Genomic DNA, 13,822 nt, shown 5'->3' with positions numbered 1-13,822 from the left:
CGCCGCCGCCCGATTGGTTCTTCGGCCCGCCAGATTTTCCAGGCACCCTGTTTTACCAGCCACAATAGGTGCACCGCCACACCAAGAGAAACCCCCACCTGCATCACCCTAGGTAGACTACCACAGCAATGCCTGAACAGAGCAGATAAGTTGGAGCCAGCAGAATCCCCCGTACCAAACCACCTCGTCGACCACCACGAGTACTGCTCTTGACGGGAGCACACACACCCACACACCTACCCCAAGGCACACCCTCGCCGTTCCCACCGTCTATGTAACTGCCTTCCCCCCCTTTCCAAATGCGGCCCAATGGAGCCCGCCACAGAGCCCGCCTTACCAGGCGAGCCTCCCCAGAAGCCCCGACAGCTGCCCCCGGACCTGCCCACTTCTCTCGATGACCGGCGCGCTCCCGTCATGGGCGAGGAGATGGAGATGTACGACGCCTGGCAGGGTGAGTCGTCTCTCACTGCATTGGGTTGCCTGTCCGCTCTGCTGATACCTGTGACCTAGGACAGTCGCAGTTCCTCACCACCCCAGTGCCCGCCCAGCCCCTCCACTTCAACCTGTCTCTCGACGACCCCAGCTTTGGTGATGATGACATGCACCAGCTCGAGGATAGCGACACCCGCCTGGTCCAGATGCTCGCGTACCAGGCCCGCCTACGAAACGATAACTCGGGGGACGAGGCCACGGTAGTTGCCGACGACAAGCTCTCTCACGACGAGAAGCGAGCGGCGCTGCAAGGCCTCTTGACACTGGCTGCCTCGAATGGCGAGGTCGAGCGCGTTCAGCGCCTGCTAGGCGGAAAGACTGCCGAGTACATCGATGTCGATGCAGTCGACGCTGACGGCACTCCGCCCCTCGTCTATGCCAGCTGCTTTGGACACGAAGATGTCGTCAAGGCTCTCCTGGATGCGGGAGCACAGGTGGACAAGCAGGACAAGAACTGCTGGAGTCCTCTGATGTGGGCCATGACCAACCGACACAAGGGCATCGTCAAGCTTCTGCTCGACCATGGCGCCTCCCCCGATGTCAAGTCGTCCTCCGGCAGGACAGCGTTTGACTTTGTCGAACCCAACAGCGAAATCTCCGAGTACCTACACGAGAGCGGCTACGCCATCGGAAACGCAGGTGTCTCCGACGACTTCTATACGTCTGGCTTCTCCCAGGACCGCTTCGAGGAGGAAATGGCAGAGAACGAGATGAAACGTCGTATGATGATGGAGAGTGCAATCAACCTAGAGGTCGATCTGGGCAATCTGGGCCTAGACGAACAGCCAGAGGTACATAAACACCATCACCTCCTGCATGATTATGTAATATCTCTGCTGACTCATCGCAGACTCCTGAAGAGCTGGACGACGAAGGTCAGGAATTCGTCTGGGACCGCTGCCTCAACGATCAAATGTTTGTCTTCCAGGAGAGTGACTTGGGTCGCATATTGGATATCATCATCACCAACATGACCCCGCAGCGCTCTCCATCGCAGAAGCCCGTCCCGGCCAACATCCTCTTCCTCAGTGCGCGATATGCATACTATCACTCGAGCCCTGAACTGTTGGAGACTTTGCTTATGACTGCCATGGACAAGATCAATGACGTTGTGGAACGGCATCAATGGGACATGACTGTTCTGGCCTTCTGGATGTCCAACGCCACCCTGCTCCTGCACTACCTGAAGAAGGACACCGGTCTTGTCCACTCCACTGCCGAGTTCCAGCTCCATCTGGCAGAGCTGATCAACGAAATATTCATACTAATAATACGTGACGCGGAACGGAGGATGGACAAGTCTCTGGATCAATCGATGCTGGACCACGAGACCATCCCGGGGTTCGAGGATGTTCACTTCCAACACGAATGGAAAATATTCCGCACCAAGCAGAAACCGAAACCACTTGAGCCTATCGAGAAGCGGTTCAGGCCCCCGTCACCAAAGCGGCGAGCACAACCTTCACCCCGCAACATAACCTCCCTGCTCTCGTCCACATTATTTGTCCTCGACCTCTACGACGTCCACTCTGTCATCACTACTCAGGTTCTATCACAGCTGATCTACTGGCTATCCGCAGAACTGTTCAACCGCATCATGTCGAATCGCAAATATCTCGCGCGCACAAAGGCAATGCAGATACGCATGAACGTGTCCACGTTGGAAGATTGGGCGCGCGCCAACAACCGACAGCCGGAACACTACGAGAACGGGTCGATGACGTCTACGGGCGAAAGCTCCGCCGACGCGGCAAAGCGTCATCTGGAGCCACTCGTACAGCTCCTGCAGTGGCTCCAATGCTTCTCCTCACTAGGCGAGGACTTGGAATCGCTGGTCGGCACACTGCAACAGCTACCACGGTTGACACCGCAGCAGCTACTGCACGCGGCAAAATACTATAGGCCCGAGGTTGGCGAGAAAGGCTTGCCTAAGAGCGCCTCCAAGTATATTATGCACTTACAAAAAGCGGCCGCAGACCGCAAAGCAGCCCGTACCAAATCTCCGAACCCGCAATCCGACTCTGCCCCGGCCACTCCCGTCAAGGCCTCGCCTCAACCTGGCCATGCCGTCTCTCCCGCACCTTCTCGTCCAGAGGAAGAAGAAAAGGAAGACGCGCCAGACGACCTCCTCCTGGATCCTTCATACATGCTACCATTCTCGCTGCCTACCTCGACAGACATGCTCATCACGTATGGCGCGGGTTTTGGCGGGGTGAATAGAGAACGCGCAAGGAAGTATGTTCCTACTGTGCCGCCGGAGTTTCTGGCCAAGCTGGATCTGAACGGAAACAAGAACGGCGGGAGTGTGTATGATGATACCAGATGGGCGGAGCAGAACTATGGGTGAGGGTCGGTTGGAGGAGGAGTGTTGACGCGGCAGTAAATCCCCCAGGGGGCGATTCTTCTGATGCAGTTGATGGAATTGAGGGTTGTTCTTGGCGGCTGGTTTGAAGACCTACCGCATGAATAGATTTACGTTCTCGGGCATGCCGCATATATAGACGGTTTGATGTTCGTTCAGGAGCATGAACGCAAAAGTGACTGCAAGGTTCAAGAGTACTTTATATAAGGATCTAGATCGGTGTGTTTGAGAGAAGTTTACATAGTAGGTAGGGTCTGCTGGTACGTCATTGGACGTTTTCCATCGTGTGACCGATTACCCAATTGCGCAGTTCTCATGCTCATCTTCCAGGGTTCCCACCATCCGCCCATCACCAGATGTCTGGTTTCCCTCACGTAATCGGCCCTCTGCTATCGGCGGTCCCCGATAGTCGCGTTCTGCGGTTGGGCTTGAAAGGGGATAGGCTGGCACATGGACCCCGCCGCTACCTAGGTACCTACAAGTAGGTACAAAGATGCGGGCGGGGCCGCCAGAGATACAAAGCTCCAGGTATCTTCACTGAAATATGACTGCATTTGTCCATTCCCCAACTTTTTGAAGTTTGGCAATCAGGTAACTTGTTGATTTCTCTTCCATTCCACGTCCATTTTGACTTCCTATTGAAATCACACAAATTCGACGGATCGATGCCAATTGGGATTGCAAGAGCAATTGAGGACTGAAGCAATCATCATGGAAATGCCAGCAGGGTCGTTGGACGAGGTTAAGCAGAGTTTGAAAGGGGAAGAGGATTCGAGGAGAATCCCAGCAGAGGAGATTGATGCGACGTTCAAGTCGAAATACACTGGTATGTTGGGCAATTGACTATCCTCCCCTCTCAATCGCTCCTCACGACATTGTTCCACAATACTAACGCCCCCTAGACCTCATATCCGCTCCCCTCGGCTCCACCGTCCTCTCCTTCTCGGACGAATGGTTCGCCTCGGCCTCCAACCTGCTCACGCCGACGCCTCCCATCCGCAAACCCGGCTACTTCGTGCATACAGGCGCCTGGTACGACGGCTGGGAGACGCGGCGCCACAACCCGGAGCCCTTCGACTGGGTCGTGATACGCCTGGGTGTAGCCTCTGGACGCGTGGCAGGCGTAGAGATTGATACGGCATGGTTCAATGGGAACCACGCACCCGAGATCGCTGTGCAGGGAGCCTTTATCGACAACGACGAGGACGAAGAGAGAGTGAAGAGCAAAGAATTCGACAAGTGGGAAATGATCCTGTCCAGGAAAAAATGCGGGCCCAGCCAAAGGCATGGATGGCTGCTCAACACCCCTACTTCCAAGGCCTACACGCACGTCCGCCTGCAAATGTTTCCCGACGGCGGCATCGCGCGCTTCCGCCTTTACGGCACCGCCGTCCCCGTCTTCCCCGCCGATGCCGACGCCGTCATCGAGCTCTCGGCTACCGTCAACGGGGGCGTGGCGACGGCCTGCTCAGACCAGCACTTTGGCACAAAGGACAACCTGCTGCTCCCTGGGCGAGGCAAGGACATGGGCGAGGGGTGGGAGACGAAGCGGTCGCGCGGCGCGCACGTCGATTGGGTCATTGTGAAGCTGGGCGCGAGGTGCGAGATCGATCACATTGTCATTGATACTGCGCATTTTCGAGGTAACTACCCGCAGAAGGTGCAGGTTTTTGCGGGGGACTTTGAGGGGGAGCCTGGCAGCGAGGAGCAGGGGTGGACGGAGGTGTTGGCGCCGACGCAGAGTGCGGCGGATGTGGTGAGAGTGTATAGGAAGGAGGGGACGGGCCAGGAGGCCGATGGGGTGTTGAAGGAGGTTAGAGGAAATGTGTATGGGTGGTGTAAGTTGGTGATTATTCCGGATGGCGGGGTGAGTCGGTTCAAGGTGTTTGGGAGGAGGGTTGTATGAGGGGGGTCTACATGCAGATGTAGGTGTGGTGGGGAAATGTTTGGATATTGGACAGGGGTTGGTGTACCATGATACTTAAATAGAGATATAGTTTGATTTGCAATACGGAGTAGTATACAAGAATTCACGACAGCATTCCAGAATCCCAACCCGAAAGCAGAAGACTTGATGAAAAAGAGGGTTCCCAAGCTCCTTCATGTGCAGGTGGTTCCTGGAGAATCCAAGCGCTAACCATATAGAGCCTAGCCTTGACACTAAATCTATTATCGATAACGGCTCTCACCCGTCCAAACAGAAAATTTCCCAGACATTTCACTCGGTCCACCACACAACTCGCAGAAATGGGGAAACGCGCCAGATCCGACGTCGCCGCCGAGGACGGCCACATTGACAAGTCTGAGGAGGTGTCGCGCAAGAAGAGCAAGAAGGAGAAGAAAGAGAAGAAGGATAAGTCGAGGAAAGCGGCTGTCGCTGAGGATGAGGAGACGCCCATTGCGGAGCCGGTCGCCGATGTTGTCACGAACGATGGGGAAAGGGATGATAAGGAAGTAGACGAGAAGGCGAGGAAAGCCGAGCGTAAGGCTGCCAAAAAGGCGAAGAAGGAAGCAAAAGAAGCCAAGAAGGCAAAGACGTTGGGAGAGGCGCTCGAGGGGGCGTCTGAGCAGCAGGAGACTCCTGAGAAGGATGAGAAGGTGGATAAAGAGGCAGAGAAAGCCGCACGGAAAGCGGCACGCAAAGCAGAGAAGAATAGGCTTAAGCAACTGGCCGCTGAGGGAGCTGCCGATAGCGATACGTCTACGACACCGTCTGCTGGAGCCTCCACTGCTCCTACTACTGCAGTACCTTCGGCCGGACAGTCCTCTGTAACGACCCCTGAGCCGTCGAACGATGTAGGGACTACTTATCTGGAGCATCCGGAGTTGAGCGCTCTGCCGCAGAGCGAGATTGATGCTTTCCTCACCTCGAAGTTCGTTACGATTGACGATCCTCTTCCGTCCGCACGCCCGCTTCGCCCGATCATGAAGTTCTCCTATCTCCCAGTAACAAACAAGACGCTTCTTGCTCCCTTCTCTAGCTTCACGGAACCTACGCCGATACAGGCTGCGACGTGGCCCGCCTTGTTCTCCGGAAGAGACATGATTGGTGTTGCGGAGACGGGATCCGGAAAGACTCTTGCGTTCGGCGTACCTTGCGTGCGACACATTACTTCTTTGCCGAAGAAGGATCAGAGGGGTGTGAAGGCCGTGATCGTCTCCCCTACCCGCGAACTGGCATCGCAAATCCACGAACAACTGGTCAAACTGGCCACGCCATTGGGCATCAACGTCGTTTGTGTCTACGGAGGTGTTCCCAAGGAGCCCCAGGCGCGGGACGTGAAGAAGGCACACATTGTCGTCGCGACGCCTGGCCGACTGAACGACCTCATCGGCGATGGCTCCGCTGATCTCAGCAAGGCCGAGTTCGTGGTTCTGGATGAAGCCGACAGGATGCTGGACAAGGGCTTCGAGGAGCCCATTCGCGCAATCATCCAGTGCACCAAGAAGGAAAGACAGACGCTCATGTTTACGGCGACGTGGCCGCCATCCGTCCGGAAGCTGGCCTCGACGTTCATGCGGAACCCCGTCAAGATCACCATCGGCGACAATCCCTCGGGCGAGCTGCGAGCCAACACGCGCATCACTCAGCTCGTCGAGGTGGTCGAGCCGCGCGACAAGGAATTCCGTCTTCTGCAGTTGCTGAAAAAGTATCAGTCCGGCAAGAACAAGGATGACCGCATCCTCGTCTTCTGCTTGTACAAGAAGGAAGCTACCCGGATTGAGAACTTCATTCGACAGAAGGGGTTCAGGGTGGCTGGCATTCACGGCGACTTGAGTCAGGAGAAGAGAACCGCCAGCTTGGCTGCTTTCAAGGCCGGCGACGTGCCGCTGCTCGTGGCTACGGACGTGGCGGCTAGAGGCCTGGATATCCCAGCTGTTAAGGTTGTCATCAATGTTACCTTCCCTCTCACGGCGGAGGATTATGTTCACCGCATTGGGCGGACGGGGCGTGCAGGTCAGGATGGATTGGCTATCACGCTGTTCACGGAGCACGACAAGGCCCTGTCAGGAGCGTAAGTGTGATACCACATGGTTATGTACTCTTATTAATTCCGCAATCACTGACTTGCATACAGTCTGATTAATGTGCTCAAAGCGGCCAACCAAAACGTGCCGGACGAACTCATGAAGTTCGGCACCACGGTCAAGAAGAAGGGCCACGACGCCTACGGCGCGTTCTACAAGAATGTCGACACGACGCAGAAAGCGACGAAAATCACGTTCGATTAGACTAGATCTCGTAGTCGGCTTGTGCGGCGTTACCCAGCCATGTTTGTCGGTGTCCGAGGTGTGGTGGACAGAAACCGTCTTGGTGAAACAGAAGCCCGCCTTCTCCACGCCGTGACGCCGTGTAGTTGTGGTCGGCGACGTCGTGAGGATTTGCCGATCGGTGTAGCGACATGGTGTGGCTGTTAAGCGGGAGGCGTTTTAGCGTGCAGGAACTTGGGCTTACCTTTCCTGCAGGGCGCTGCCACGCTTGGGGTTTGAATATGTGTGATTGGGTTGGCGGTTGATGGAAAGCTATACTTGGTGGTGGGAGGGCAGCGATGAGCCAAGGGGAAGTCCGGCGATCTGGTTGCAGGAAGTCCCGAGGCCGTGGGCTGCAGGTGTGGTCTTATGGTGGCCGAGGAGATTTTTCCAGCAGTGTACGGATGAGGAAATATGTGTATGTGGGTGCAAGCCACGGCTTGTCGTATACTATAGAAAAGGGATTTGAGACTATCGCCGAGGTCCAAGATGCTTGCGCGGTGTTGGTCTGGAATACTACTCGGGTCTCTAGGAGCACCTGCAATTATTTCTCGCCCGATAACGTGAGCGGGTGTCACATACAGATGGATGGATTCACGATGGATTGTGAGCTGTCGAAGATCCAACAACCAGCTACAAAACGAGAATTATTGCGCACTTCTTCAGAACGCTGTCAAATCATCAAGCAAGTGGTTACGATGGACTGTGTACCTGGCTTCTGGTAGATCAATAAGTACCTAGGTAGCTCATCCCCGCCCGCCGCTTCCCAAGACGCCGTCGCCCAGAAGTCCCGCCTCTAGTACTTATACAGTATATAGCTTCGCTCGCTAGACTATGAACGAGTTTGCCCTCTCAAGACGCTTCCTCCAGCACGCCCATAAAAGGTTTTCTTTTCAATCAGTATTATTATCATCAAACTTAATTATCATTATTATTACCTCCCTGCATATACACTCCTGCGTGGAACCGTGCCCTCCCATCTCCCTGCAGCGACTGCGTCGGTATCGGAGTCTGAATTGTTGGTTTTTGTCGGCGACTTCGCGGAGTCGACGTCGGCGAGGTGAGGTGAGATCAGATCAGATATAGCACGGGCGGGGCATATAACGCACTTCCTTTTCTAGAAGGGGTAAGGTATGCATAAATACCTTCTATGACCTCTTCTAGATACCCGGCCGAGAAGATATCTACTCACATACATATATATCTCGTGCGAAAGACAAGGACATAAACTCTTTTTCCTTCGAATCAAACCGCATTTCCCCTAGACGACCTTTCTCTCTGTACTTCGTCCATTTCGAGAGATTCTTTTTCGAATCGGAGATAAATAGAACCCCGATTGGAATTTACGTCGTCGGTAGTGTCGGCCTCGGCATCAACTCGTACCTGATATACGAAGAACGAAACATCCTTTTCACAGAAAGAAGATTATAGACACAATGTGCCACTCGGCTACCTGCAGCAACTGCCGTACGTTCCCTTTCCTCCTCCCTCCCTAACAATGACCATCCCCATGCATACCCATTCAACCCCTACCCCCCCTTTCCAACCACCCACCTCATTACCACTCCATCCATCCCCCGTACCCAACACAAACACCACTAACTCCATCCGCCCCTTACTAGACAAAGCCACATGGTGGGGCTGCGGCAACCACATCTCCAGCGTCATGACCAACATCCCCAGGGAGGAGTGGTGCACGTGCGAGCCCCGGGTCGAGAAGGGCGGCGAGGCGTATCCGCCCATGGGGAGTTTGCGGAGCTGACTAGCCGGTTTGTTTGGTAAGGGGAGGTGAGTGTGAGTGGAGATTGTATTGTAGGAGTGGGAGTTCGGGACACAAGATACACTCTGACAGGTAGAGGGGAGAGGATGAGAAGAGGAGGGGAAAGGGGATCGAGGTCGATGATGGGATGGATGTGTTGGGGATTGGGGGTAAGGAATGGGTTTGGGTATGGAGTTTGGGTACGATTCGATGTGGGTTGGTGGGAATACCGATCAATGGTGGTGCTTCTTCCTTTGCTTTTGATAGATGCAACTTGAATGCGTTCTCACTTTATTCTTTATCCTCTTCAATCTATCCCATCGGTATCCACGCCCACCTTCTTTGAACCCACTACAGCCTCGCCTTCGCCTCATCCCCAACCACCAAACCCCTCCCCGCCCTCTCCTTCAACACCCGCCTCAAAATCTTGCCACTCGGACTCTTCGGAATCTCCTCGACAAACTCAATCTCCTTGACCCACTTATACCTCACCTTCCTCTCCTTGACAAACGCAATCAGCTCCCTCCCCACCGCCGAATCGGCCCGCACCCCGGGCTTTAGCACAACGTGAGCCTTGGGGCGCTCACCCGAGTACTCATCCGGCACGCCCATAACCGCCACATCCTCCACCTTCTCGTGGCCGAGCAGCAGATCCTCCAGCTCGGCCGGCGCAACACCGATCCCTTTGACCTTGATAAGCTCCTTGATCCGATCCGTGATGTAAATCATGCCCTCCTCATCGATCCTGCCCTGATCCCCCGTATGCAACCACCCGTCTTCGTCAAACGTCCTCGCCGTCGCCTCGGGATTGTTCAGGTACCCCATGACGACTTGCGGCCCGCGCGCCAGCACCTCGCCAGGCTCGTTATACCCAGCCTCGGACCCGTCCTCCCTGATGATTTTGACCTCGGTGGAAGCGACGATGGCGCCGCCCGAATGCGCGTACTTGAAGTCGTATTTTTCAGGTGGGTGCGCCGTAATGCAGCTGCAGCTCTCCGTCATGCCGTAGCCCTGCTTGAAGCCCCTTCCGGGGAACTTCTTCTGCAGGAGGTGGATGATTTCCTCGCTGAGCGGGGCGGCGCCCGAGGAGAAGCGGGTGACGTGCGAGAGGTCGTACGAGTCGACCATGGGGTCGCGGACGAGGCGGATGAGGATGGGCGGGACGAGGAGGAGTTCGCTGAGTTTGTATTCGACGACGGCGGAGAGCATGGATTCGAGGGTGAAGTGCGGGAGCATGATGACTTCGGCGTTGAGGAGGATGGGAAGGTGCATCTGGTGGACGAGGCCGGTGATGTGGAAGAGGGGAAGGCACTGTATATATATATTAATATCGAGGATAGGTAGGGCCCGGAGTGGAACTTACTGCAAGAACCTTCTTCTGCGTCTCGGGCGTGATCTGCTGGATCTGGAGACACTGAGCAATCACATTCTGATGGCTGATCATGACCGCCTTGGGCAGCCCCGTCGTCCCAGACGAGAAGGACAAGAAGCCGCAGACATCCTTATTCTTTTTACCGGGCGGCAGCTTGAAGGCAGGAACCTGACCCTTCTCGCCATACGACTTGCCAATCTCGATCAAATCTTGGACCGTGCTGTAGCCGGGCAGTTCGTCCTCGAGCAGGAAAATGCGGTCCTGGGGGAGTCCGACAGCTTGAGCGGACGCGGCTGCAACTTCGATGCTGCCCGGGGTAGTCATGAGGAACTTGGCGTCTGCGGTCTTGAGCGCAAAGGACATCTCCTCGATGTTGTAGGCAGGGCTTGCGCCGGAGATCTTTGCACCGACACGCAGACCAGAGAACATGGCTACGGGGTACCAGACGGTGTTCTGGCTGAGAAGAGAGATAGTCTGACCCTCTTTGAGGCCATATTTCTTCACAAGCGCGGTAGAGATGTAGGTCGAGTATTCCTTGACCTGAGCCCAGCTCACGCGCTCCTTGGTGATGGCGTTTTGGAAGCCGGCGAGCTCGTTGGCAGGGAAGCGGTTGATAGGAGAATATGACGAGTCGAAGAGCCAGTCCCAATCCGTGAGCTCCGTGGAGACTGATGGAGATTAGCTGTAATTCTCTGTTACTGGTAAGCTGGGATGTTTTTCTCACGGTCAATTGGAGGCTGCTTGGATTTGAATATCACCATCTCCAATCTCTCAAGCTTAACGTTCACGACAAGCTCTCAACGTATACTGGATGTATGAGGCTGTGAATCCCGTGCCCACTGGGATAAGAAGGGCATTGGCAGAGTTGATAAGAGTCGGCATTCCTTTCGCGGCACCGGCGAAGTTCCGACGAACGCGGGGGCGTTGAACATCTTCCTCGGAGTCTACTTGTTGTCGCCGGGATTCAGCATGGTCGAGTCGGTTGTTAGAGCGGGGAAGTGCAAGTTGGATCTTCGGGGGATGGGCAGACCACTTGAAGCTGGCGAGATGACTGAAGGGCTAAAGCGTTATTGACGAAGCATGGCTCAGGGGTTGAATGTTCCCATCAAGTCCTGTTGTTGAATGGTGGATTGAAACCATCTCAAGTGTACACAGACGGTACCTTCTGTTGTCCCGTTTAAGGACGACGCTCGGCAATAAGCAGTGCCAAGTCAGTTATAGCCGACCGTACTCAAACACATACCAACTCCCGAATCTCTATAGCAAACCGAATGCCACATCGCCAAGATGCACAAAACAGCCAGTTGCGCTTCATGTCCCAAAGTCAGATCCATCAACCACACAGCTTCACTCTCCACTCCCCGCCCTGGGCCTTGCCCCCTCCAACCCCGGATACTCCCATACCCCACCCCCAGGCCTCCCCTCTGTAGGCGTCATCGCCCGCCTCTTCTCCACGGGACTCCAGTCCATTCCCGGAGCCGGCAGTCCTGCAATAGCAGCATCGTCTCTCGCTCTCTGTCTACCAGCCGCAACTACCTCTTCATTCGTGACTAGCCTGACCCCGCCGTTTCGCTGACGCTCACGTTCGCGTTTCTCCCGCGCGTCTTCAGCTTTCTTCTTCTCGAACTCGATGATAAGCGTCTTGAAGTACGCTTCTGCGGCGTGGGAGGCGGAGTAGTGGACCGGTGTCCAGGAACATGCGTTCTGTGCGAGCGGATTGGCGCCGTATTGCAGTAGCATTCTCAGAGCCTTCAATTCCCCGGCCGCAGATGCATGGTGCAGCGCCGTGTTGCCCCATATATCGTGCGCTGTAAGGATACTCGAGTCTAGGTTCAGAAGCGTGGGTATAAGATGGAGCGTCCCTGTGCCCGATTTGCAAGCAAGCATGAGCTACCCTCGCAGTCAGAGCGAGGCCATGCAATGCAGATAGTGGAAGCTTACAGCATCGAGTCCAGCTTTGTCCTGCATAGCGATGCAGTTCGGGAATCTCTTCGCGAGCAGCACCCCCATGTCCTCTTTCCCCGCAATTGCGGCCATCATCAATGGTGTTTCCCAGTCCTTGTTTCTGCTGATGAATTCGGAATCGTGGCCCTGCTCAATCAGAAACTCCTATACCAGTATTAGTCCCTGTCCACATGTGCTCCCCCACGTCCAGGACTACATCAACATACAGCGATCTGGATAAAGCCATGCTTGGCCGCTAAATGCAAACTCGTGTTGCATTTATCTTCGAAGTCCGGGTTGAGCAGGTAAGTGGGGTTATTCTTGACAATGCGTTTAACGAGGACGAGGTCGTTGAGGAGGATAGCGCGGCGGAGACGTCGCGAAACGTCAATCCTGTTGAGCAAGAGATCAGCCTTCCGTCGAACTCGCTACTTCATGCTTAATCATGTAGGATTCATGAATTGCAGGTGTAGTTGATGGGATGAGTGAGGAGCGATGAGGGTGTACGCAGGGAAATGTACATGATGGCAGTAAGATATTCGCATGGTTCAACCGTAGCACATGTTCCAGGGAGGAGGAAATCGGGCGGGGAGGAGCTTGCGCTTGTGAAGCAGAGACGAAGTCATGGTGCTTGTGATAGTGACGGTGAGACTTGACGCACGGCTGTCGACCTCGGGCGCCCCTGTCCAACGCGACTGCGCTAACCGCATGGGGAGAGGGTGGTCCTACAGCATGAGCAGAGGGAACAGCATCAAGAGAATATAATATGTAAATGAGTTTGAATATTGAATGTTCATGGAAGTCCATACTAAAATTCTAGTGCTGTGCGAGAATCTTTGATTGAAATAATAATCACAACCAAAGTGCATATACAGCAATGTCGTCGCAGTTAAGAAATGTATTCCCATCCATGAGACCACAACTTGAGCTCCATAAATGTGACTACATGTGAGGTATCTACCTGGATTTAGATATCTCCCCAGTACCTTGAAACCGCAGCATAGTACCCTCCACGCTCAACGCCTTGACGCCTCTAGGGTATCTTTGAATAGCATGCCGAGTACCCAACGCACACAACATCCTTCTTCCTTCCGGAAAACAAGCCGTCCGCCATGCCTTCATTCTTTCAATTTTTACGACACTGGCTACCGCGCTGCCCTTGTCGTCCGCTCCCAAAACTCCATAGTCAGCGCCGCCAAAAAGCACGGAATCTCCTTCCTCTCCTCCACCCAAAAAGTAATCGTATCTCGAATCTCATTCGCAAATGCCGACTGCTCTCCCCCGCTGACCTTCATCGTCCCGTTCTCCCCATCAAATACAATGCTATTCTCGCCAGTCTCTGCGTCACCAGGGTAGAACATGCTTGTTACGCGCACCCTTCCGTTTGGCATGAAGTCGAGCTTCCAGCCCAGGATGGAGGCAACAGCTTCGCGGAATTCGAGCGATTTGGCGGTCCAGATCTGTTTGAGACGCTTGATGCGCTTTTCACGCTCGGCGACTGTGTGTCTCAATTCCTCCAGCTCGTCTTGGGCGGCCGTAAGGGTAGCTAGCGGGACAGAGGTGGGTGAAGGGTCCATTCCTTCAAGGCGAGCAAGGAGCTCGGCGTTGGCTTCGCGCAGTGTGCGGACGGTGCTCAGTTTCA

At 54.8% G+C, this 13,822-nt stretch overlaps 5 protein-coding genes across 5 annotated transcripts; 3 read left to right on the top strand and 2 right to left on the bottom strand.

Moving 5' to 3' along the window:
• The first annotated feature begins 136 nt into the window (after positions 1-136).
• EI97DRAFT_401399 (uncharacterized protein) lies at positions 137-3,167 on the top strand. The gene is made up of 3 exons (XM_033796462.1): positions 137-451; positions 511-1,283; positions 1,343-3,167. Exons 1-3 carry the CDS (start codon positions 310-312, stop codon positions 2,837-2,839), a joined length of 2,412 nt encoding a protein of 803 aa, XP_033652396.1. The 5' UTR covers positions 137-309; the 3' UTR covers positions 2,840-3,167.
• Positions 3,168-3,190: 23 nt separating this feature from the next.
• EI97DRAFT_434763 (Allantoicase) lies at positions 3,191-4,903 on the top strand. The gene is made up of 2 exons (XM_033798710.1): positions 3,191-3,680; positions 3,757-4,903. The coding sequence occupies exons 1-2, from the start codon at positions 3,566-3,568 to the stop codon at positions 4,758-4,760; spliced, it is 1,119 nt and encodes a 372-aa protein (XP_033652395.1). The 5' UTR covers positions 3,191-3,565; the 3' UTR covers positions 4,761-4,903.
• Positions 4,904-8,235: 3,332 nt separating this feature from the next.
• EI97DRAFT_434760 (uncharacterized protein) lies at positions 8,236-9,196 on the top strand. The gene is made up of 2 exons (XM_033798709.1): positions 8,236-8,572; positions 8,728-9,196. The coding sequence occupies exons 1-2, from the start codon at positions 8,542-8,544 to the stop codon at positions 8,865-8,867; spliced, it is 171 nt and encodes a 56-aa protein (XP_033652394.1). The 5' UTR covers positions 8,236-8,541; the 3' UTR covers positions 8,868-9,196.
• EI97DRAFT_434759 (4-coumarate-CoA ligase 2) lies at positions 8,987-11,374 on the bottom strand. The gene is made up of 3 exons (XM_033798708.1): positions 10,961-11,374; positions 10,228-10,904; positions 8,987-10,175 (listed from the first exon to the last, which is right to left on the bottom strand). Exons 1-3 carry the CDS (start codon positions 10,995-10,997, stop codon positions 9,216-9,218), a joined length of 1,674 nt encoding a protein of 557 aa, XP_033652393.1. The 5' UTR covers positions 10,998-11,374; the 3' UTR covers positions 8,987-9,215.
• On the bottom strand, positions 11,321-12,758 carry EI97DRAFT_434757 (ankyrin). Its single transcript, XM_033798707.1, has 4 exons — positions 12,702-12,758; positions 12,408-12,573; positions 12,178-12,345; positions 11,321-12,126 (listed from the first exon to the last, which is right to left on the bottom strand). Coding segments are annotated over exons 1-4 (879 nt in total). The 5' UTR covers positions 12,704-12,758; the 3' UTR covers positions 11,321-11,583.
• Between the last annotated feature and the right edge of the window lie 1,064 nt (positions 12,759-13,822).

Source organism: Westerdykella ornata (genome assembly GCF_010094085.1).
Source record: "Westerdykella ornata strain CBS 379.55 unplaced genomic scaffold EI97scaffold_17, whole genome shotgun sequence".
NCBI classification, from domain to species: Eukaryota; Fungi; Ascomycota; class Dothideomycetes; order Pleosporales; family Sporormiaceae; genus Westerdykella; species Westerdykella ornata.
The sequence above is the reverse complement of the archived record's forward strand: the minus strand, read 5'-3'. Positions and strand labels throughout refer to the sequence as shown.